Raw genomic sequence first — 26,707 nt, 5'->3', positions numbered from 1 at the left:
ACCAAGTTACCTGGCATTAACTGTTGCATCTTCAGATTCATTTCGTTGATGTCCACATTTTTTGCTGCTAAAATCGCCCGTTCTGCCAGCCTTTCATGATGAATGTATTGCGTGTGTGTACATCGAGAAATATTAGGTTAATGAGAGCATCTTGTGAATCAATGATTGTGCAGAAATCGTCTGGTAATTTTATGCATCCAGTCTCATACTCAGTAACTTTTCTACCACCGATATCTAACAATTGTTTCGAGAATGTTTGAGCAGATAGATTTTGAAGCATTTGGACGCGAATATTTACTTTTAGTTGAACTTTTTCAACATTACGCCACAGTGGAGATGATTTCAAGCAAGCATTGATCTCATCAGCGTACGTCGAACGCGGAATGACGAAAAGTGTTTGTCTGAAATCACCTGAAAGGAGTAACAGAGTGCCGTCAAATAATTTTTGTCATTGTTTTTTATATCTATCAATGTCCTGTTCAACGACTCAAGCGAATGTTTGTGTGCCATAGTGATAGATCCCAGATGATAATTTTGCAGTGTTTCAACACTGTGGCCATAGACGATTGCTTTTTTATGTTGCACACTGCATCTGGATTGTTTTGAATATTTAGTGGCAGCTTAAATACTGAATGACATCCAATAAAGCCTACTGCCTACATCCAATAAAGTTGCTGCAATGCCAGATGATGAAACGGCCAACGCGATGCCATTATTTGGTCGCATTTCAGTGAGAATTAGCGAAATAATAAATGTTTCGCCAGTTCCACCTGGTGCATCCAAACAAAATCCACCTTGTCCTGCCGAAACTGCTGTCATAAATGTCCCTTTGTTCCTTATTCATTAGTGGAACATTGCGAGTAACAATCTCTGTCATTTCTATCGTATTGTATTTAAGTTCACGATTCATGTCAGTGTTTAATAAATCAGATGCACTTCGATTTGGGGAAGGCATACCGAAATGACTGAGTGGCAAGTTGGCAATAATAATGCAAAGATCCTCAATAGCAATCAGTGCTTCATTGTACATAGCATCGCTGAATGCTATCCTTAGATAATTGCAATGTGTGCGATGTTGATACTGTGTATCATCAGTAATCGAATCTTTGTGATCATCCCATAACGTTTCTGTACGGGCCGGGAAACATGTAGTTAATACTTAAGCAAATAGCAGACGAATTTGCTTTGCGATACAGTTTCAGCAAGCATACATTCCCACTGGTTGTCGTCTTCCAGCAAGCCGAGTGCAAGGCATGCATCTTTATACGATGGATGCTAATGTCCATCGAATTTACGTATATCTTGAAATGACAATTAGCCGGTGACACTAACCAACATTAGTGGAAAATAAAAGCACTCAGTCTGCCTTGACTGTCTTGGGTTGACTGTAAATACTCTCCCCAAGGCGTTTGATTTGAATATACCGGGACATGCATCAACCGGTGTGCCTTGCTTACAGGGTGTCCTTTGAGCCTATGTGAAATAGTGTGGTTCTTTTGAGAAGAGTAATGTCCGTGCAAAGGCACCAAAAGCATCCGCATGATTACACAATTCAAAACATTCGGTGAGTAGTTTTTGGTGGATTTATAGCTCGGTCAATCGCTGTCTTGTTCGTTAAATATGCGCTCTGACTGTTTTCAAGATGGACGGCTAAATTAAAAACGGTTGGATCCCGTTCATGAATTGGGACACCAAAGATACGTCAAACAGCTTCATTGGAGCTGATGTACCGGCCAATTTGGTACAGCGTTATTTCATCGTTGTTATTCTCTGGAAGAGCAGTCACATTGGTATTTTCAACTCGAAATACTGCCATATCACTGCCTTTATTCACATACTACTTGCAAATATATTTGATGTTCTTTTAACGGCGAGCATAAGTATTAGAGTTTATTATGACTTATTGCAACGTGCGTGAATATTGTTTTTGATTTATCATGTTTCTATGTCTAGTTTGGATTGGAATGGAATATGATTAAATAAATATATATTTTAAATATAGGTTAAATCTGTCCAAAAAATTTAAAAAAAATTTGTTATAAACCTATTCTCAGACCTACTGAATATAAATATAAAATTTCATCAAAATCGGTCGAGCCGCTTAGGAGGAGTTTAACCACTAAAACTGTGACAAGAGATTTTTATATATATGTATATATATATATATGTAATAACAGGGCTCCAACCCTGTTATCAGTGCTGTATTTAGCTTGAAATAATTGCAGTCTTAAGCCATCATACGTTCTAAACAGGTTTATTTAAATGTAGGCTGGTATTGCTAACAGTTCACGTCCCCTCTCCTGCAAAAGGAGGGGGAGTGGACAAGACTCCTGACAATTCCGGAACAGCTTATCAGGATCAACTCATGATGAAAGGACACGCAAAACTGTGCGTTCTTACGTTTTATACCAACATAGATTTGAGGTAAAAAAGCACACTTCGTACATTCCTTGTAACCTTACGCATTAAGGAAAATCATTTCTGGTTCCTTATATGGAAGTGAAAAAGGGAACGATTCTAAAAATAACTCTTCCTTTGAAATATAAATCTATTTATATTTCAATGGTATGTTTTCAGCCTTGAATTCCCAAAATAGAATCTCTCTACGCTTATTCTTTAACAAAGACATTTTATGAAAACGAAAGAGATTGAATTGTTTTATTAATACAAAAATATTTACTTTTTGTATTGCATCCCCTCCAAAAAATTTTTGGGGAGCCAAAATAAAAAAAATTTAGAATACTTTAAATTTAAAATTTTTAGGTTGGTACGATTGTTCCTTTTTCCCTACTACAAACAACCTTCTTTCAATTATGTGAAGAAGAAAAAAACAATTATTTACAATGACAAAAATATGAAAAACATGATTATGCGATTTATCTATTTAGTAACTAAAGAGAAAGAAAAATTAAAAATTTATATAACTAATCTACAAAAATTTTTCACACAAAAATATACAAAATTTTTATGCAAATCGAACTGGACAACAAGTGTCATTTAATCAGAATTTAAGATTCTGAGTGGTTAAATGATTATTTACTTGAGGAAATATAACTATTCTACTAAAATTTTCAAAATTTTTTCACACAAAAATATACAAAATTTTTATGGACAACACGTGTCATTTATTTAGAATTTAATTTCAACATTTATGGTTTGTGATATTTCCTAAGCTTCGAAACATGTACTTTTTCAAAATTTTGTTTACTTAAATTTCTTTTTATTTATTTTGTAATCAGTTTCTTGGTCATTCTTTCTTTTTCCTATTTTTCCTTTGCTTTTTTGTTTTTGTTACCCTTTACATATTTTTTCGTCGATATTAACCTGATAATGAACGCATCCATTACCTAGATCTATCTTCGAATAATTTGAACTTTTTGGACATTCTTTCCTTCTATTTTTCGATGTTTACTTTTACTGAAACATCCTTAACATTCATTTTTTCGATGCATATTTTTTTGAAACATCATTCTTTTCTTTTTTCGATGTTTACTTTTTTTTTTGAAACATTTTTTCACCATTTTTAACCTTAACATTTTGAGAATTCTGCTGTTTAATGTGCAAAAATAAGTTGTCACTTTTAGAATTAGCAGAGATGATCAGTCTCTTACCAAATAGAGTAATAACTGGCCCGACACAATCAATAAACAAACAAAAATCCCTGCAAGTCTACAACCCTACTGAAGCATATGGTAACTCAGAATCAAGTATAAAACTTTGCTGAGTTAAAAATTTGGCCTATCGTAATAAGGGAGACTCACAAATTTTGTTAAGTGTTTACTGTCCGTTTGTTTGGGTTTCACATTTTTTAAAATAGGAATTTTAGTTTTGACCAAGTCCGAAAAAGTAAAAGTATTACACTTTCTTTCATTTTGTTTGAAAACTCTTCATTGTTAGGTTCAAAAGATAGTTTTGAAAAATTTAATTTTTAATGTGGTTAGATCTTGAAAAATCATTTGGAAACAAAAGTTTAAAAACTTAATTTCTCCGTCACTAGTTTAATTGACGTTTGAACCATATTTTTTTTCTCCAAAAAAAAACATTTTGAATGCACTAAAGAACAATATTATCATAATTTTAAAAAAAAAACAATATAAACACTAGAAATGCAATCTAATCATTAATAATATACTATTCCATTATTCAAAATAAAATATTTAGATTACTACTCATATCTAATATTACTAAAATATTTAATCATAAAATTGAGAAAGAAAAAAAAAATTAGAGAGAAATAAAATATATCTACAGTCAATCCTTTCCATTTTCCACACTTTTCCTTTGACCTTCATCTATTTTTCTTAGACACAAAATATATCATTTAGGCACAAAATATATCATTTTTCTTTTTTTTCTTCACAACGCGCATTCACTTTTGTTTACAAAACTTGAGTAGTAAGAAGTGTAAGATCACTCGGTGTCGAATCACTACCATGGATGATGTTTCTTCCAACTTAGAGGCACTATGGAATTGTAGGGTCATCGGATGGGATACTTTCACTGGTTTCAGGGGACAATCTCCAGCCATCGTCCTTCCTTCCATCTACATCAGCATTTCAGGCGCGACGAGGTACAAGTAGTACGGGTGGAAAATCGCCCTTCCTTCCTTCAACGTTTTTTTCACTGCCGATTTTTTTCTCCTCCGGGGGTGATGGAATTGGGAAAATTTCCACGAGGCAGTCAGCCTCCGTTACGCTTAGTTCCAGAGATAGAAAATCTTAAATTTCCTCCAAAGGTTTCCTCAGCAAGCAACAATGCTGCCGACTTGTAATAACAGGGCTTCAACCCTGTTATCAGAGTTGTATTTAGCTTGAAATAATTGTAGTCTTAAGCCATCATACGTTCTAAACAGGTTTATTTAAATGTAGGCTGGTATTGCTAACAGTTCACGTCCGAACTCCTGCAAAGGAGGGGGAGTGGACAAGACTCCTGACAATTCCGGAACAGCTTATCAGGATCAACTCATGATGAAAGGACACGCAAAACTGTGCGTTCTTACGTTTTATACCAACATAGATTTGAGGTAAAATATATATATATATATATATATATATATATATATATATATATATATATATATATATATATATATATATATATATATATATATATATATATATATATATATATATATATAAGTTCAAAATGAAGAATAAAACAAAGAAAAATTATAGACATATGAAAAAAAAGGGGGGGGGGACTAAAAAGTAAAATATAACAAACAACAGTTTATATATATATATAATATATATATATATATATATATATATATATATATATATATATATATATATATATATAAAAAATGAATGAAATTTTATTTAAAAAACCGGAAAAAAAAGATATAATCTTTTCTTCAGCCCACACGATTATATCCGCAAAACAGAGTGCTTTCTGATATTGTATCAATAAAGCCAAAGCAAAATATATTAATACAATAGTGTGAGGAGCACTCAAAAATTTTTTTAATAAAAATAACAATAAATAAAATAGATCAGAAAAAGTACAAATAAGTAAAAATAACATGTAAACACAGAAAATAAAATGAAATAAAAAGAAAAAACATTAAAACGGGGTTATAAAGCGAGTAGCAAAATCAGATCAACTTACATCGACGAAAAATTTTTCGAGAATGATTTAAAAATGTTTTCGCAGAAAGATTGCCAGATTACAAAATATGAAAACAAAAGATGAAAACAAAAGCGCAAATTGAGAGGGTTTTAAAGTGTCGTTCTTACTGCACTGCTGAAGTGATTTGTTATTCTGAGATTTGATTTGTTAGTTACCAAGGATGGGCCCGAAATGGATGTGCGTAAGGTAATATTATACTGGATAATTTTAAAAATTGATCATAAATAGTTTCAGAAGATAGATGTTTATTTAAGAAAAAATATAAAAGAGAAAAGAGAAACATAAATTGCCTGTTTTGCAAATAATTTTAGCCGCGGATTTGCACGATATAGATTAGCACATAGTAAAATTATTTAAATTATCAAAGAATTTAAATTATCTTTTTTAATTTATACAATTTTTCCATGTGCAAATACATTTCGGGCAAATCCGTGGCTAATATTATCTACTAAATTTTTTTTTTATTTGTTAATTTTTCCATTTTTCCATTTCAGGCAAATCCGTGTTAAAATTATCTATTAAAAATTTTTTTCTTTGATAATTTAAATAATTTTACTATGTGCTAATCCATATCGTGCAAATCCGCGGCTAAAATTATTTGCAAAACAGGCAATTTATGTTTCTCTTTTCCATTTTATATTTTTTCTTAAATAAACATCTATCTTCTAAAACTATTTATGATCAATTTTTAAAATTATCCAGTATAATATTACCTTGCGCACATCCATTTCGGACCCATCCTTGGTAACTAACAAATCAAATCTCAGAATAACAAATCACTTCAGCAGTGCAGTAAGAACGACACTTTAAAACCCTCTCATTTGGGTATAATATAGCCTACGTCACAGGTTGTGTTGTTCCTACTAAATTTAACCCATGAACGGCATTTTCTGCGAGCCTAACTTCAAGCCACAAATAAACAAACGAAGTGTTCGATCGTTTAAATAGCTGCTCGCCAGATTTTATTGCATTACAAAGAAAAGTTATTGAAACTAAATACAACTAAATAAACAACAACAACTAAAACAAATAACAACAACTACTAATAACAATAACTAAATAAACAACAACTAAATTCCATTCGTTTAGCATTGCGTCATATGTTGCTCCTACTAAATCGAAGTAGTTGTGTTTTTTTCATATTATACCCAATTTGCGCTTTTGTTTTCATCTTTTGTTTTCATATTCTGTAATCTGGCAATCTTTCTGCGAAAACATTTTTAAATCATTCTTGAAAAATTTTTCGTCGATGTAAGTTGATCTGATTTTGCTACTCGCTTTATAGCCCCTTTTTAATGTTTTTTTCTTTTTATTTCATTTTATTTTCTGTTTTTACATGTTATTTTTACTTATTTGTACTTTTTCTGATTTATTTTATTTATTGTTATTTTTTTTTAAAAAATTTTTGAGTGCTCCTCACACTATTGTATTAATATATTTTGCTTTGGCTTTATTGATACAATATCAGAAATCACTCTGTTTTGCGGATATAATCGTGTGGGCTGAAGAAAAGATTATACCTTTTTTTTCCGGTTTTTTAAATAAAATTTCATTCATTCATTTTATATATTATTAACAGTTTATATATATATATATATATAAACTGTTGTTTGTTATTTTTTACTTTTCAGTCCCCCCCCCCTTTTTTTTCATATGTCTATAATTTTTCTTTGTTTTATTCTTCATTTTGAACTTATCTAATGAGTTCTGTTTACTTGCAGCTTAAGCGCAATAAAGGAAACTTATTGTTTTTCTTAACATTCTTCGTGTTTTCTTGTATTTATTTATGTATATATACATATATATATATGTGTGTGTGATTGTATTTGTAACATACTCAGTGTAAATTGTAAATTGTTACTCGATTCAAAAGAAGATTGAAATAGGCTATTTATATTTCGACTTTAATTTTCTCAAATTATCAGATATAAGAGAAACAAATTATGTAGTGCGGCTTATGAAGAATTTGAAGGTAAACTCGCTGAATAACGGAGATACGTTGAATGCTTCAAGTTACAAAAAAAAAATTTAGAATTAATTTACTTATTTAAGTCTCCGAGGTCTTTGAGTGTAACTAATATGCGTCAGAAAAATTATATTGTTTGCTAAATGATAATAATAAAAAAGGTATTCAAATTTCAGGGGTAGTTGAGCACTTGAACTGCTACAAAAACACAATTCAAAATGTTCAAGGTACATGCTGTGAAATTGCAAGAAATATTCCTGTTGAAGCTCACATCAGCTATGGAGAACGAAAGTGTTTGTAAGTAAGAAGTCTTTCTCCCCCCCCCCCAAACAACGCTTAAAAATGGCCTAGTTTTTTATACTAAGCAATATAAAACCATAAGTAATGAGATTCCAAATAGTTGATGATAAATATCTGTTACATGAAAATCATTTCAGTTGAACTTAGATTCTGTTAAAGAATCCTTCACAAAACTTTTCAGCGTTTAAAAACAGACCCTTCGTTCATTATTTAATATTTATTTTTTTATTTTTTTAGAAAAATGTTGTAAACGACGTCTTTGTTTCATATTTTTAAAACTACGTCTCTTTGAAATATGCACTTTTTGTGTTGTTTTTTTCTTAAAACAGAGGTCTTTATTTTCAAATACTCAGAAAATACAGAACCCTGAAAGAAAAAAATAAACCATTCTACAAAAGTAGAATTTTCATAAATTCTCGAAAACAAGAATTTTTATAAAAAAAGCTTGGATAGACCACTGATTATTGTTTTTTTTCCTCAGAAATAGGAGTATCACAAATTTAATAAATTATAATTTGGTGTTTTACAATTCTTAAAAAGTATAAATTTTTTCTCTTGTAATAGTCAATTTATAAAAATTTAAATTATTAAAATTTTGCTATGTGTATTATTCAATTGAAATATTATTAAATTTGAAATATAATTTAAAAATAAACTAGAGAAGAATAAAACTTCTTTACGTAATGCTTTTTTTTTGTTTAATATCAATTCCTTTTTTAATAAAATGTTTAATTAATAAGAGTTAAATATTTATCTTCAATCAGCAAAAAGGTTATTTTACGTAAAGATAAAGAAAAATTTAAGTTAAATTACAATTTTTAAATAAACTGGAAAAAAAATAAATTTCTTTACGTAATGCACATTTTATTTGTTTAATATGAATTAGTTTTTTCAATTGAACAATTAATTGTTAAAAAGTTAAATATTTCATTTTCAATCAATAAAAAAGTTATTTCACATAATGATAAAGAAAAATTTAAGTTAAATTACAATTTTTAAATAAACTAGAGAAAAATAAATTTCTTTACGTAATGCACATTTTATTTGTTTAATATGAATTAGTTTTTTTCAATTAAACAATTAATTGCTAAAAAGTTAAATTTTCATTTTCAATCAAAAAAAAAAGTTATTTCATATAATGATAAAGAAAATTTTAAGTTAAATAAAAAATTTTAAATAAACTAGAAAAAAATACATTTCTTTACGCTATGCACATTTTATTTGTTTAATATCAATTCGTTTTTTCAATTAAACAACTTATTGTTAAAAACTTAAATATCTCATTTTCAATCAGTAAAAAAGTAATTTCATATAAAGATGAAGAAAAATTAAGTTAAATTACAATTTTTAAATAAACTAGAGACGAATAAAACTTTTTTACGTAATGCATATTTTGTTTGTTTAATATCAATTTGTTTTTTCAATTAAAAATTTAATTTCTAAAAAGTTAAATATTTCATCTCCGATCAGTAAAGCATTTATGTCAAATAAATATGATTAAAAAAATTAACCTGGAATCAAAGTCATCATTTCAAAACTTATTATTAATTGGTAAAATGCTATATTTTCAGTGATCAAATTCAGATGATTGTAGAAAAATTTAAAGGTCATGTGTTGTATTGCATATATTTGCTGGCTATATATAAATTTTTAATCTTAAACTAAACTCTATATTCATATTTTCGGAGCAAAATAGTATTTGTTTTCGAAAAATTAAAAAAAAAATACTGAGCATTTGTAACTAGAAGTTCTTATGCCGGGTATTTCACAAAGAACTTTCTTAGTATATATTTTTGGAACCCTTATCAAAAATGAAACAAAAGACAGACACATTGGGTGTCGCAAATTAATATTTTATCCAGGAAAAAAAACTAAACTTTTAATGAAGACTGACAAATCAAGGCATAATAAACATCAAAACTGGTTTAATTGGGGGTTGAAACTTGATAAGGCTTCCAATAATCGTTTTCTCACAATCAAACCTGCTTTATTGTTTTTTATACCTGCCTACCGCTTCTGTTGTTTATTATATCTTTTCTGTGAAATGTTACATTTCGATAAAGCTTTTGCTTTTTTCTTTCCTTACATTTTGCTTTGATACCTTCAAAATGCATACTTTTTTATTTCAGTTTTTGTAAAGATTTTAAAAATACACATTAAAAGTGGTCTTTACGGGACACCCTGTTTGTGAATCTATAAGCATCCAACCAAAATGAAATTTCCGATATCGTTATGTAAATTTTTCTATAGAAGATTCTTTTCAGTGGAGCTTTAACGGTTACAACTTCATTGAACACATTTTGAAATTTTAGAAATGAAACACACAAAATAGTGAAGTTACTCTAAAAAGAAGAAAAGTGTATTTGTATTTTTAGACATTTCAGCTTCATAGGACTCGCTCTGCAAAAACGAGAAAAAATGAAAAGTGATTTTTTTGTTACGCTTTCTGATTCTGCGAAGTCTCTCCCCTATTCAGGATAAATGACGAATTAGCTTTAATTTATTTTTTATTGTAAGGATCACATTTCTATGAACAGTGGATATTGCCATTTGAACAGTGGCGTATCTAGGGTATGGCAAGTATGGCGAATGCCGTGGGCGCATTATTTCAAAAAGGCGCAAAATCAATCAACATTAACGATTTTTTTTTTAATTAAAAATTTCACAAATTTTTTTTTCAAGTTATGGCAGAATTAAAAAAAGCATACAACATTTAACCTTTCCTTGAGGGCTCGAAAAGAAGACATCGATGTCTTTTGAGGAACTCATTTTATAACTGGGGGAGTGAAGAATAAAAGGGAAGCACTAATAATAAAAACAAAGTAGGTGACGAGCGTTAAACAATTTTAACCTCCCACTGTTTTTCATTTTTTTAATAACTTCGTTTGAAAACTCATAGACCACCTCAGTTAGGTATAATAGGAGGGCCAAGGTTTCCAGCGCTTTTACATAAGTCGAAAAGCGCGGGAAATCTAAGTTGTTATATTGGATTCAACATTTAAAAAAAATGGGGGAAATAAGAAGAAAAAAAAACATTCCACATACCCCCTCTTTTTAAACGACTTGACGTCTGTGTGATAACAATTTATACACGCTTCTGCATTCATTCACTAGACACTTTTCCTTTCATTATACTTTCAAGTTAAGCAACAGAGGATTCGAAATGAATAAAAAAACTTAATATTAATGAATACATTCAAGATAAATACTAAAATAAATCAGTAATAAAAAGTAGCTTTTTCTTTTCTACTATTATATTTACGATGATTTCGGCAAAAACCAAATTTTAATTATAATATCGTAATTTAAAGAATTATGCAGAGTTTTTAATAATTATAATTATTACTCTCTTTACTAACTTTTTGATACATTCCAATAAAAATATTTTGAATTTCTGAGAATTTCCTAAATAATTAACATTTAATGTCCATCAAAATCCTTTGACAAAAAGACTTTTAACCCCATATTTCATTTTATAACCATCGTTGAACAGCCGACCCAATTCCGTAGCCTTGCAATTTTGAACCCAATCCAGAAGACAAGGGAATTTCTATATCGAGTAATGGGAGAAATTTGCCTTCGTGGAGCTAACCCGCATTTGCGTTACATGGAGAGGAAGACTACGAGAATCTCCCACGGTTAGCCTGACGGCAAGGGGACTCTAACCCATGATCCGTCTACAACTGAGGATATTTCATGTCAGCACTTTGGTCGGTGCAAGCCGGGTGCGGAATTCGTATCAACTGGGATTCGAACTCGGTTCGCCTCATTGGAAGGCGAACGCTCTATCCCCTGAGCCATCGCGGCTCCCATATTTAAATTAAAAGGAATTTAAACTTATTTTTTTTTAAATGTAGCTTCTTATTGATTCACGATACGTCAAAGCTGTAATAGAAAGAATTTAAGTTATCGCTGATAAAATGAAAAGACAAAATGTAAGATCATTATTCATTATAGAAAATGACAGGGAATTTAATTTTTCTTCCTTTTTTAGTGTATTATTAATTTCATTTTTTGTACTAAAAACGAAAAATAAAGCACAAATTTAACGTAAAATTTTTTGAGGAAAACGAAAAAATAAATTTTTTTTCCAGGTATAAACGATGATAAAATAAACAGTTTAATAATGTTCATTCAAAAGGGTTATTCACGAGTAAGAGTTATAAATATTAAAGTTCCCAATTTTATAAACAAGCAAGACATTATTTATAAGACATAATTTACATACATAACATAATTTAGATTACAAAAGTATGGAATTTGTACTAGCATTAAGAATGTATATTGTAGAATTGAATTGAATGTGTATTGTAGTACTATGTATGAAAATATTTACCCCGACCTGCCCCAATTCAGGGCATACGGGTAAATGTTTATTAAAACCAAGTAAAAACAGAAAAGAACATAAAAAGCAAAAAGTGCATAAAATACAAGAGTCATATGCCAACAGCTGGGAGGGCCGCCATATAGTGCTTAAAGCCGACGGCCCACCCTTATACTGAGCCAAATTACAATAGTATTGAAGACCCCGACAAAGTTACAGAGAATACAGTATGTGCTACAATACATAATAAGTAGTTACAATATATAAACATCCAAAATAAAACAAGACAATTAAAAATATGAATACAATAATAATAATAATAAAGAAAAAACTTGCTTCTTTTCCCTTTTTCTTTTCCCGTCTATTTCTGTTGATAAAAACGCTAAAAGCGAATATACAAGTGAGTAAAAACATCAAGATGAATTAAAATTAGTGTTGAGGTAATAGAACAGAAGACCAACGGAGTCCCCCAGGATGCTCAAGTTTGAAAAATATAAAAGGGGAATGACGCGATAAAATAGAAGTGGATTGGCAGTTCAGGTATTGGGGGGTATTCAGGGGAGACATCAAGCCAACCTAAGTGTATAGGGTCCATCGGATCGTCCATTGTAATGGTATCTTCTAGTGTGCTTTTAATAATTTCTCTAATGATTTGTTGCTGTTGTTTTGTTCTGCACCACTTTTCGATTGGTTCCCTGATGTTAATATGATTCCCCCGGAGTGTCGAGAATTTAGGACATTCTGCAATTAGATGTTGAACCGTTTGGCTTGTAGTACTATGTATGATGTTATAGCTCTTGAGTAGCAAAAATATAGATATAAGTCAATGCCTTTTTCCTCGGCAATACATAACGTATTTATTTAAAATCGTGTCCTTTTTTATAATAAGAACATAAAACAAATCCTAAAAATAATATTTATTGATTTCGTTTATTTAAATTAGTTTACTTAGACAGTCATTTAAATTTAAAATAATTTATTTGGTAAAAATGCTTTTCTACTTAGATTATTTGATATTATTTATGTATAATTAAAAATGCTATACGTTAAATATAAATTATAGTAATATAAGCTGCATCTTTAAATTTAAAATATTTATCTATATGAAAAAATTAGTAGTACAATAGACTAAAAAAATGAAAGGCGTACGAAAGAAACTGTGGAAGTTCAAAAGGTGGTGAGAAACGTAAAGAAATTTTTCTCCTCTTATCTTAAGAGGACGCAATACCTACCCTCTCAATGCCAGCTGCTAATGATTTTTCTATGGGAGCTTCATTTGCTAATAACTTTTTTGCATTTTGATATTTTGGAAAAATTCTTTCAGCATTTGAAACTTCATAGTTCACTCTAAGGTTTTATGAAATCACTTTTTGTTTTACCATAAATTTTAAATTATTAGTGGAGTTTAAATATCGGTAATAGAGATATCTTCCAGAAATCCGTTTTTTATCAAAATTCATTCAGTAAAGTGATCTATTAATGAAATCTTGATCTATTAATGATTGATCTATTAATGAAAAGAATTCAAAAATCGCAGTATAATTTTCGTATATATATATATATCGTATATCGTTTCGTATATATATATATATATATATATATATATATATATATATATATATATATATATATATATATATATATATATATATATATATATATATATATATATATATATATATATATATATATATATATATATATATATATATATATATATATATATATATATATATATATACATACATTTTAATTTTCCCTTCCCTTTAGCAAGTGCTTCTTATCTCTCATCATCCAGATTTTTATTTTGTATAGTATTTCCAGATTTTATTAATAATGTTATATTTTCTACACATTGCTGACAGTGCTAAATGTACATATATATATATTATTATTATTATTTTCAAATTTAATGTTTGCAACTGTACAGCATGGTGTATATTCTTGAAAAGAATTTTTTTTTCACTGTTATTTGTTTTAGTTACTCATATTTTGTCTTCAAAATTTCCACATCTATTTAGCACCATGAGTTTGCCCGAAAAAATACTTGTGCTAGTTTACAGAATTGCCTAGTATCATGAGTTTTCTCAGTAAAATTTTGCTTTTACAGTGTCAACGATTGTATATTATAATTTTCCTTCTCGCAAATGCTCTTTATTTCTCAGCAACACATGTTGTTGCTCAGATTTTTATTTATTTTGTTTTATATAGTAATGCTAGATTTAAACATGAATATTATATTTTAACATTTTTTAAAATTTTTATTGCCTGTTCATCATAATGCCTATTTGCTTTATTTATTCTTCCCTGACTTTATATTTTAATTCTATATTTTAGTATTATTTTCTTTTCTTTTTTTTTTTGTCAGCATTATTTGCAATTATTGAATCAGAATTATTATTCTCTAAAATAAGTAGTTATAGCAATTAGACAGACTTGCTATTAAAAGTCGTTACTTTATATGTATTCAAATAATCATCGCTAAAACTACATTTTAAAAAAATCAATTTTTAATTTATGTCGCCATTAATTTATTTTAATCCATTAAGACATACAATAAATTTAATAACATACAATGTATTCAGATTAATTTAATCATGAGACAATGGGGATAGGGGAGTATGTTGGTGATATTAGCGAGTTGCATTAAAATTTTTAGAAAAAAAATATATCACCAATTTTTAATATTTTATTGCAAAATAGCTTTTATCTTTAGAAATTTTTTTAAAGAAAATTATATTAAAAATCTTTTGTTGAGAAACACGTTTTTATATCTTGCAGGATATTTCGATGGCTATTTAAAATTGACAGGAAAATGTTCACTTTAACTACTACAAAATGCCCATAATTAGCATTGTATTATTTACTATGCCAATTTTACCTTTAATTAACTTTTTGATATTACATTCCTTTTTTCCATCTGTGATAAAGTAAGAGTTGTGCTCTTGTTTTTAGCCCTCATTTTGTCACCATATGTAAACATAATAAATATATTGCAATTATACATTTCTTGTGACTCAAGTTATACTGTTTGTAATGCACATACACATGTAAACTATTTATATTTGCTCTATTTTGTAATTTATATTTTTTATTTTTTCCTTTTTATGTTTTTATCTTGATTATACGGAAGTAAAAGATCAGGATGGTTATAAATAAAGAATTTTTATGCTTTTAATTAGAGAGTTTTTTTAATTGCATGCTTTGCCCACAAAATTGGAATTTTTTGTAATATTACAGTCATTTTCTCTATTTTTGATTTATTATTTATTTTTGTGTTTGCGAAATTCTGACATATGTCTGCAAACTTATCTACGTTATAAATAAGTTTATATTTCATTACGTAAATAAGAAATACATCGAAAAAATAGTTCGAGAAAATTTTTTTCAGTAAATTTAAACCCCCAAAATAACACAATAACCATTTTTTTTTTTTTTTTTTTTTAAATATAGGGTCTCTTAGCTTTTATATGTATCTGTATGAACAGGTGTGTGCTCATAGATACACAATTAAAATGAAGGTAAAGAATTCAAGATGTGATCAAAACAAAATTTTAAAACTGTAGAGAACAAAGTAGAATAACAGAAAGAAAAAAAAATCGAGGGGAAATTTTTTTTTTTTAATTCGTTGATTATCAAACTACACGCTAACAGATGTTTCATCTGAATTCCATTTTTCTGAGGCTGAAGTAATATGGAACATGTGGTAAAATTTCACTTTAAAAAAGGAGAGTAAATAAATAATACAAAAATAAATAATACTCAAACAGAAATTTTAATAATTCAAATGGAGATTGAAATGTATGAAACAGAAAAGAATATAAAATTATTGAAACAGAAAAAAATAAAAATAAAATTTTGTGTAAAAATATTTTTTTTAAAATTTTCTTTTTCCTTTGCACAAACACACACCCATATTCTAATATACGTATGTGTCTTAAACTATTAAAAATGAAAGGAGAAAAATTCTCAGACAAATACAAAACATAAACTTCAGCAAAATTACAAAGCAATATAAATAAATTATAAAATTTATTCAGAAATTATTATACTTATTTACAGAAAATAAAATTTTTCCGGATGGTGAATGTAAGTTTGAAAAAGATACATCAAAACAAAAATTTTCTTTGATGCAACCTAAAAAGCGTTTGATTTTTCTTTTATCATATTTTATAATTAATTCTTATTTTTTTTTTATAACTTTTTATTATATTAGTATAAGTTTTAATATTTTTTTTAATTCTGTATTATGACTTGATAAATTGCCTACGTTTTAATAAATTATGTATTTTTCAGAATTTTTATAATTATATTTCTTCATATATTTACAGCTCAATATAATTAGCAGTTCTAGCTCCGATTATTAAAACTAAGTTACTTTAATTAATTCCACACACATTAATAAAAATTTGTATTCTTCTTGGTGTTTTAATTTGAAACGAATTAATTGTAAGATATAAGTAATCCCCACTATCTTGTAAACACCTATTTACATACAAATAAATAGTTAGAATGTCTATTCTGGATATTTCACAACGAAACTAAGAATGGGTTTAAAAATAAAAGACCGCGTATCCAGAATCACTTTTCGAAACTAATGCTTATATTGTTCAGTTTTGCTAAGGAATAGTTTAACTGACCCTCTATCATATATCACTGTCACTGTACCAATTCACTCCTTCCTCAAAGCGACGCCCCCAAAGTGTGACTATTACAACTTTGATTTTGCCAATTCTGGTTTTTTATCTGAGTATCGCGTCCTCTTAATGAAAGTGAGACTTCCAGTTAAAAGAAAAATTTCCGGGGAGGAAATGAATGGAACCCCTTGAGGCAGAGAAACCAGATGGCCAGATGTTGATGACCAGAGGACAGAGAGATGTGAAAACCATGGGGTGTCCCAGTCTAGCTTAGACTAATTATTCTGTAGTGAAATGCTTGTAAATCTTAAATTTTATCAGGGGTTAAAAATCTCTTTGAAAAACGTTTTCGGAATTTGCTGAATAGATTTCAAATAGAACCCCTTCTGTAAATTAGCGTATATCATTCCTCAACAGGAGATTTTTGCCACCCATGGTGGGAATCACCTCCACTAAAGTGTGAAATACTAAAAATAGGAGGTTCCTCTGACTCGCTCTACAAATAATTTAAATCAATGGAACGATTTAATAATGAATACACCCCACTATTTTGAAAAATAAAGGGCAGGCGTTATAAGTAGTTAGGTGCTCATACAAAAAATTCTGCTCGTTTTAGTTAATGTTTCAAAATTTAAGTCAGGAAAATCAAGTATTTAAAGTCTTTAGATTTTTATAATCTATTTTGATGCAGCTTCTGGGCTTTTATAGTTGGTTCATAGACTACACGTCTACAACAAGGATTTTCTTTGATTGTAAGTAATCATTTCCTAAATATTTAAAATAATGCATTATACTTAAATTATTAATTACCGTTATATGCGTTCGTTATATTTTCTAGAAATGATGTCTATATGCAGAGGTGTCAACTGCTAAGATTTCTTCGAAATATTTTATTAAGTGATAGAGAATTAAAAACTAAACCTTGCAAAATTTTAGATGATATTGGAAAAATTTGACATTCTTACTACGAGGTAACTGGAGTAAAATTGTATTTCATGGAAAATTTCGAATTATACATACGTAGTGGCGGAAAATATAATTTTAAATCAAATTTACATGAACCAAGAATAAAATATCAAAACATAAATTTTGCTACCACTAGAAAAAAGTTCCCCATTAAGTTGCAAGTTAGCATCTCAGTATGTGTAGATCGAGTGGGACATTTGCTCTCCCTCCTTTTAATGCTATAAATTAGAATTTATAATATTTTTTAGTTTTTATGGTTACTGTTTTATGACAGTACATTTAATATGCACATAGATTTTTTGTATTAATAATAAATCCAAATCATGCGAAAAAATGGCATGTTTATTCAGAGAAAGTACGTTTTAGTGTCTGATTTCGTAACTTGAAATATTGTCCCTGCACTTATTAATTAGCATATTTTAAGTCACCTCCTTGAACCATTGACATGAGAAGAACGCGAAGATCTGATTATTATATCAAAAGTTATCAGGGTAGTCCGTTTATTTATTTATTTTTTTGCGCACCGAACGTCTACAAACTTATGATTCAAATCTGTTTAATTTTTTTCTGCTTTTTCTCTAATTTGTTCCATTCGGATGCGAAGAGAATTTTTCATTTATAATTTTATTGTTATAGTTAATTTTTATTTATTTATTAATCTATTAAAAAAATTGCATTGCAATCTTTTTTGAAAATTTTATAAACGTTGTTGAACAGCCAATCCAATTGTTTGAGTTTGCGACTGCTGATGTTCAACTTCGTAGCCTTGTAATTTTGAACCCGATTCTGAAGACAAGGGAACTCCTGAATCGAGCATTTTGGAGAATTTGCCTTCGCGGAGGACTTTCTTGATTGAACTAATCCGCATTTGCGTTACATGGAGAGGAGGATCACGAAAGCCTCCAGCGGTTAGTCTGACGGCAAGGGTAACCAATGATCCGTCAAAGAGGATATTTTACGTCAGCACCATGGTAGGTGTAAGCCGGATACGGTAATCGTGTCAACGCTGGGAATCGAACCCGGTTAACTTCATTGGAAAGCTCTATCCCCTGAGCCACCACGGCTCTTTCTGCAATATTGCTAAAAAGCTTATATACTTCAAACAATGCTTTTATTTCGTATCGCATAAAAAAGAGATTATAAATATTTTAGGAAGAGCGCCAGTCCGAGATTTGCCATAGGCGCATCTTTCCATAGATACGCCTCTGCATTTGAAAATATCGAAATTTGTTAACTGTAACCGCAACCGTCAGAAATCATTTTGTTTAAATCATCACAATCTAAAGAGCAAATCTTGAAGGGAGATAAAAAAAACTGAATGAAATTTAATTCTGATCGGTCATCCGGATAAGCAGTAAGTTATACCCTCAAACGTGAAGCTAGAGGTCACAAAAAAGAATTCCCATATACAGTAGAAGTTTTTTTATTCATGACTACCCACCATTTTTCTTAAATATGATATTTTATGTTTTTCTCTTTATCTAGGAGGCGAACGCTTGGCTTATCTTGTTTGTTTGCAAAACTTAATCAAAAGTGTGGTAATAAGTCTGTTACTGTAGCCCTTGAAGTCTTGGGAGAGCTAAAAAATACGAGAGAAATATGCGATGAAGAATTGCTAAAGAAAGTTCTAGCCAGGCTTCCAAATATCGCAGTCGACAACGAAACCATTAATCATCTACAGTCTATTTTGACAAGATTGATATAATTGAGACAAATATTTACACAATATTTAAGCGAAAGTCACATTGTACAAACATCTTCTTTTTATAATGAAATATAGTTACTGTTGATAAAGACAATGAATTACAATTTTGGATTTCATTAAAGTAATAGTTGCAATACGTTGAAAAATAAATATTTTATTGCAATTGAATTTTTTTATTATACATATGTTGTAAGTGCAGATATAAGTTGTCTTACAGATTATCCACACGGTTCGGAATGCCGAAAATTATTTGATTTCTAAAACTCCCTAGAGTTTCCCTAGTCAGTGTTTCCTGAAGTGTGGTACGCGTACCCCCAAGGGTACGGGAACAGTTTAGCGGGGGTACGCGTTCTTAAGAGAAACAAATGAAAATTTCATAAAATTTTATTTAAAAACAAAGCTAGTCATGAAAATTTACGGTTACGTATTTTTCTATTGGCTTTTTGGAGAGTTAACAGTTAATAATTAGTGGTGTCAACAGTCAGTTGTGATTTTGAACTTCTGTGCAATTTTTTTGTAGTAAAGGTTTGTAATAAATTCTACTTATTATGATTATTTTTTTAAAATATAATTTTTATTCCTAGCATCGCTGGTTAGTATTTACAAAACTTTGTACCAATAAAGAAAAATAAACATATTTTTAAAAAAATACATTCATTTTTCTGTTAGTGGGACACAGCGTTACGAAAAATTTGGAAAGGGTACACAAAAGTCATAAGTTTGGGGAACACTGCCTTACGTAATTTACACATTACCTAACTAGGTTCTAAGATCTATGTTGAAACAACATCAACGTTTTTGTTCGCTTAAATTATTATAATGTTACTTATATATTTTTCGCTATCAAAAAAAAAAAAAAAAAAAATTCAAGTTAGTACAGAATCGAATCAACACATGAGTTTATAAAAATCAATCATCAATCAATTAAATAACTATAATACAAAGAATTAAATGGTTTGAAATATCCTTACAATTAAATGAGAATCGAATGAGGAGATTATTACAAGGAAATGAGAGAAATAAACTTTGAACTTTAACGATAGGGAAGCCGTTAATAAGCACATAATTAGAAAAATGCATGAAAACCTAGATTCCAAACTTTGATAGAGCAAATCAGTTAACCTGCATATTATTCAGTTAATGAGCACATTAATGACTTTTGAGTTTTATTATTTACATATGTTCATTTACAGTAAAAGTCATGCCTTTTTTCTACAATTTTTAGGTTTTTATGTATTTTAAAAAAAAAAAATTTTTTTAAAATATTTGACTTACAATGATAAATGTCCCTTCAAAAATTAAATTAAAAAATTAATTGAAAAGCTTTATTTATAAATTTAATTAGTTTTAACTTTAACTTTCATTTTTCATATAACATTTTAAAGAGTCTATGGGTCTGTTTATGTTGACAAGTTAAAACGATGGCAAACTGCAGGAAAATGTGATCGTTAGAAGGCAGAGGTTGAAGTATGGTTTTGACAATTTTTCACATAATTGACGATTAGATCAACATCTGTTTCATTTTTAGAATTACTAAGTTTTGACAAATCAATAACATGAAAAGTTGGTTCGCCCCGAGAGTTATTAAACTTTGAAATTGGGCCATTCTGGGATTAAACAGTTCCTGTCCATGTGCAGACGAGGCGAACAAAGAAAACTATAGTAAAGAAGACGACGGGAATTTTACGGATTGGAGAAAAGTTTTGGGGGAAAAAGCGGTTCTTTTTCCAACCTAATTTTCAAATTTTATTTTTTCTTAACATTAAAAAGCATAAGTTTTGTTCTGAAACTTTAAGAGGATGTAAATAAGTGTTTGCTATATTCATGTATATTTTTTTTTACGATTTCAATCCTATGCAAGCACCTGACCAATCTCAAACATTTGAATTCGATTCTCTTTCCCAGATACATTAAATCCAATAATGAGGCCCAATAATAATGTTTTACCCCAATAATAAAGCGACAATAATGCAAAAAGCGCTTAAGCGCTTTTTGCATTATTGCAGTCACTTGAATTATCGTCATTGCATGCACTTTCAAATGGAAGCGATTAACTTAATCTTATGTTTATCAAAATTTTAGAGCAATTAATTAAGCAAAAGTTTAAGAGATAAATCCAAAAATGGAAATAATGAAATTTTAGTCACAGGTTCAAAGGATCAACAACTAAAAGATATTCCTAGTACATACACATTTTCTCTGCTCCTGTTCACATGTCTTTATTATATAATTTTCCTTAAAAAATAAATGAATTTAAATTAAAAATTACTATTTAGAAAATGTTCAATGTTAACACTTATAATTAAATAAGCTTAGTTTGTGACAAAAACGATGATCAAAATCGAAATTAAAAGTCAATAAACCAAAATTGCTCAGAGTTCATTGATAAAATAATTATCAATGGTTCTCAGGGGACCACTGATAATTATTTTAGAGTGGTCCTAGAGAAATTTACTAGTCTTGGCGTAACAGACCACCATTATATTCAAGCCCTGGATTAAACTGTTATAATAGTTGTCGACATTATCGTAAGTTATCGACATAATTGTAAAAAAGTAAATAGGACAACTTTCATCCCACTCCTACTGAAAGGGTTAAAACAACCAACCAATATCTTTAATGACCATTCTAAAGATAATGAGAAAAATGAATTTTGTTTCAGTATCTAAATCTTTTGTACATTTTGGTGCCATTTTCAAGAAAGTATATTGGATAATGAACTTATTTGGGAATTTATTATATTGTGTCATACGTCATTTAAAAATGGTGGTAGTTCTAAGAATCACTTTTATGTATTTTTCTTTTCGTAAACATCTTTATTACGATTCTGATAAACCATAAAACACTTATGATGGAACAAAGGATGATTGAAATGTTTTATTTTCGCTTAATCAAGCGTAAAATGAATTTAAGAGGCAGTTTCTTTGGCATGAAAGCAGAGTTCGAATCAGAATTCTACACAAAGGACGATGATTCAAAACCAGTCACAGCTTTGTTTATTAGACCAAAGACTTCTTTTTATCGATCAAATGTCACAAATGAAAATATCTGTTCAGATTTATTTAATTTATTGTGTTGTTTTTTTCCTCGGCGGAGGCTGTTCGTTTAATTCAGGGCCAGCATTAATCTTGAACAAATAGAATTTTTTTTTTAAACAGAAACATTTTTTATAAAATGTTAAGTATAAAAATGTCAAATAAAGCAAACTGGCAGAGAGGCTGTTCCTACATTAAAATCTGTTTTTGGTTGTTTCATTTCATATCGCACCCTGAGATCGTTCACATTAGGTAACTTAACACTCGTTTAATTGACCACCGACCCCTGCCAGTTAGGCAAATACGAGTACGAAATGTTCCTTTTGGCGAAATTGGATGTGATAAGTACAGTTGTAAAGTGAGCCTAAAAATTAAAAAAACATGACTACCCAATAACCTTTGATCTAATGATCGTATCTTCACGTTCTAGAATTCAATCTTAATGGTTCAAAGGGGTGACCTCGAATATTCTAATTAATTAGCGCACATTACATTTTAAGTTATGAAATCAAATACAAAAACACACTTTCTCTGAATAAACATACTCTTTTTAACGGATTAAGATTTCTGACCCCCAAAATATAGGGGTAGCCGCAATCTGGAAAATATGGTTCACATAGTTTGATCAGGAGAGCAATTCAAAGTTTGGTCCCCTTAATTTTGAATGTTTTAATTTTTGCGTATCTCGCCATATCTCGAGATTTTTCAGCGAATTGAAAAATTTTTGCACACAATTAAACAGTTCGTTTATCCAAATATGCTCTGCAAGAAAAAAAATCTTAGTAAATACTTATTATTTTTTATTACTTTGTTTAATAATAGTTGAAAAAATGTTGAATTGTAAGGTATACAATTTTATACATCATTTTAAAGTATCTAATTTTACATGGCAAAATACAAAAATTTAGCAAAATTGGCTGAATACTTCCTGAAAAATCTAATTTTAAGAAAGTCTTATATTATTAAACTATTATATCATTATTTAATTATTATTATTTATTATTATTATTATCATTATTATATTTTATTATTATTTTATTATTGTATTATATTATTATCATATCATTATATTAAAAAAAGGTATGTTTATTCTGAAAAAGTAATTTTATGTGCCTGATTTCGTAACTTAAAATATCATCGGCAGAAATTAATTAGCATACATAAGGTCAACCCTTTTAAACCATTAAGATTGAGTCCTGCTACGTGAAAATCCGATCATTAGGATCAAAAGTTATTCCGTTTTTTAGCTCATTATACACTTATGATGACTATACGTGATTTGCTATAATCGTCGTGCAACCGTCGAATGTTTTGTAACAACATGCAGAAATTTGCGTTAATACCATAATCAGGCCACTGTGAGTATTTTTGTGTTTTTCTGCATTTTATTCCTATTTTATATATATTTTATTCTGTCCATCTAAGATACGCAGAACGACAAAATACTTACGCAACGAGGCTATTTGTTGAGAGCACACTTTTAATATCTGCCAAGATTGCAAACGATATTTTTTTTTACCTTAGTCCTAATTTTTACTTGAAATATTATAATAATTTTTTTTTATGTTCAGCTAATTTGCTTGAAGTAAAAATTTAATTTAAAGATATTCCTGTTTCTAATGGGTAGCCTATTAGACGAATGATGAGTCACATATTAACACTGAGTGCAGAATAACAATACAGTTTAGTTAGAGCAGGGTTTCCCAAACTTATGATTTTTGAGTACCCTTTTTAAATTTTCCGTAACGCTGTGTACCACTAATAAAAAAAATGAATCTAATTTTTACTATTAAGAAAACCACAAAAGTTAAAAACCACAACTGGCTGTTGACACTGTTTACTCGGCAAAAAATAGCTAATAGAAAATACGTAATTGTAAATTTTCATGGCTAGCATTGTTTTTAAATAAAAGTTTTTAAAATTTTTATTTGTTGCAAGATATTTTGCATAAGAACGTGTACCCCCGCTAAAATGCTCCAGTACCCCTGGGGGTACGCGTACCACACTTTGGGAAACACTGATCTAGAGTAATATGAAGCCTTTGTCCTCTTTGTTTTTTATCAGAACTGAGGAGACGACAGTTGAAATTTTTAACCCAAACTAGATGGATAAAGATACAGATAATTTTCATTAATCTTACGAGTTATTTCAATTTTTAGTTTTCGCACTAAGAAAAAATAATTGAAAAAAATAAACTTGTCCAAAGGGTAGCACTAACTCCCATAAACTAATACTTTCAGGTCCAATGTACATATGGTAAAGTAAGAATTGTTCCCATTTTCATTTTCAAATTGCTGAAAACTTCGGTGGCACTCTTTGTTCAAAGCCTATTCACCACGACACTGGTGCCATTTCGGATAGGATTTATATTAAATTGCACTGCCAAAACCAGCATAAAATATAGACAGTGATTCGAATTCTTCTTAGCCGAAAATCATGTAAAAAGTAAACAATAATTTGGTTTTTAATTGTTTTAAAGCCAGAAACTCAGAGTGAATGGTCTACCTTTTATTGGACAGCCTTTCTCCCACTCTTTCTAATAGACTGAAACAAAATAGGGGTCTATCCATGGAAAGGTTTTGCTTGAGAAAAACAGAAAAGGTACAGCCTCCCCCAACCCGTAAGTCCCAGCTGGTTGTCCTTTTCTTTTCTGGCTAGACTGGGTCTGCACAGACTCGGTTGCAGGTGAATCAGATTCACCCTGTCCAACATTTTTCATTGAACTGCAACCGAGTTAAGAGAAGAGCTTGCGGATCTTTTTTAACCACATCCTAATACATTAATGTTTAATCGATTTCTGAAAAATGAAGAGTCGGAGCAGGATTACTGCCAAAAAGGAGATACATACATTAAAAATTAGTTTTTAGTATTGTTAAGATGAAAAGGATATAATTTTGCGTAAATAACCATTCTAAACAATGAATAATCTTATTGTTTAAAAGAATTGTTAAATTGTTGTGCTTTCAATTAGGCACATGTACGTGAGACAGGGGGAAGAACTTGCAAAGAAATGGGGGGAAAGTTTTGGCAAGTTATTTAAGTTGAAAATATTAATAGCATCGTACATGTCTCGATAGTAAAAATTAAGAAAAAATTCGTTCCACCAGCACCCACAATATCTTAACTAATTGAGGTATTCACGATTCTCTGTGTGCATAAATAGGGTACAATTTAAAGTACATAAACATTACAAAAATTTTATTATTCACAATGCAGATTTGTAAGTTATCGAAAAGTAACTCTTATTTGAAGAATCTTTCTTACGAACGAAACCATGAAGAGGTTAAACTTGGCAACAAACTTTTCGATGTTTCGTTACTTAATTTCATTTTATCTGAAAGTATCCGTTCTTTTAATTAAGCTCAATTTTTTACGGAAAAAAGTTAAAACTTTTCTTTTTTAATTCGAGGTCAATATCAAAATCTGATATCACGTTTCTAGTGTCTTTCAATTATTAAATTACTTCGTTTTTAAAACTATATTATGGTTTAAGTGTACTCTTTAGATTTGTATAGGTACCATCTATCAAATTTTAATTCATTACATTAAGTAGTTTTTCAAAAAAACTAAAAAAATAAGAGATTGAATTTTGAGAAAGGGAAGATAACTATTAAATTATCTGCAGTGAACTTCTTAATGTTTCACGGTATTTATTACATCATTAAAATTCGAAACCTCTACTTACTGTACCAGTTGTTTTAGAAAATGTTTCTTTGGCGAATTTGGATGCAATTTTTTTGTTTGTTCAAAATTTAATCTATTTTGTGTTTGGTGATCTTAAATAGAAACTGCTACTTAAATTTCATGAGTGATTTGATAGTTCATTACATTAGGTTAATTAAATGTTTTATACCTTACATAACAACTTGTTTTTCAATATTAACATGTTAAATAATAAAAATTATACAACGCATACATAACATAAAACTTAAAAGCTCATGTAAGACACAAAAGACTAAATCTTTTTAATACTAATATTACATTTTTAATACTAATATACATTCATTGTTTGTTAAACAAAGAGAAAATATCATTTATTTGCAAAAGAATTGAAATTGAACATAAAAATATACTTGGGATTTTAAGTTTCAAAAAAATTAAATCAAAAAATATAAACTTTTCTTCAAAGTTTGCTTCCGCTGT

General features: G+C 29.1%; 1 protein-coding gene across 1 annotated transcript; it reads left to right on the top strand.

The window, feature by feature from the left end:
• Nucleotides 1–1,539: 1,539 nt before the first annotated feature.
• On the top strand, nucleotides 1,540–19,692 carry LOC147814139 (uncharacterized). Its single transcript, XM_087160222.1, has 3 exons — nucleotides 1,540–1,564; nucleotides 7,720–7,894; nucleotides 19,310–19,692. The coding sequence occupies exons 1-3, from the start codon at nucleotides 1,540–1,542 to the stop codon at nucleotides 19,527–19,529; spliced, it is 420 nt and encodes a 139-aa protein (XP_087016348.1). The 3' UTR covers nucleotides 19,530–19,692.
• Nucleotides 19,693–26,707: the final 7,015 nt, after the last annotated feature.

The sequence above is a fragment of the Parasteatoda tepidariorum genome, chromosome 3 (genome assembly GCF_982258835.1).
Source record: "Parasteatoda tepidariorum strain Cologne lab strain chromosome 3, Ptep-v5.0, whole genome shotgun sequence".
Taxonomy (NCBI): Eukaryota; Metazoa; Arthropoda; class Arachnida; order Araneae; family Theridiidae; genus Parasteatoda; species Parasteatoda tepidariorum.
This window is presented reverse-complemented; position numbering and strand designations above follow the sequence as displayed.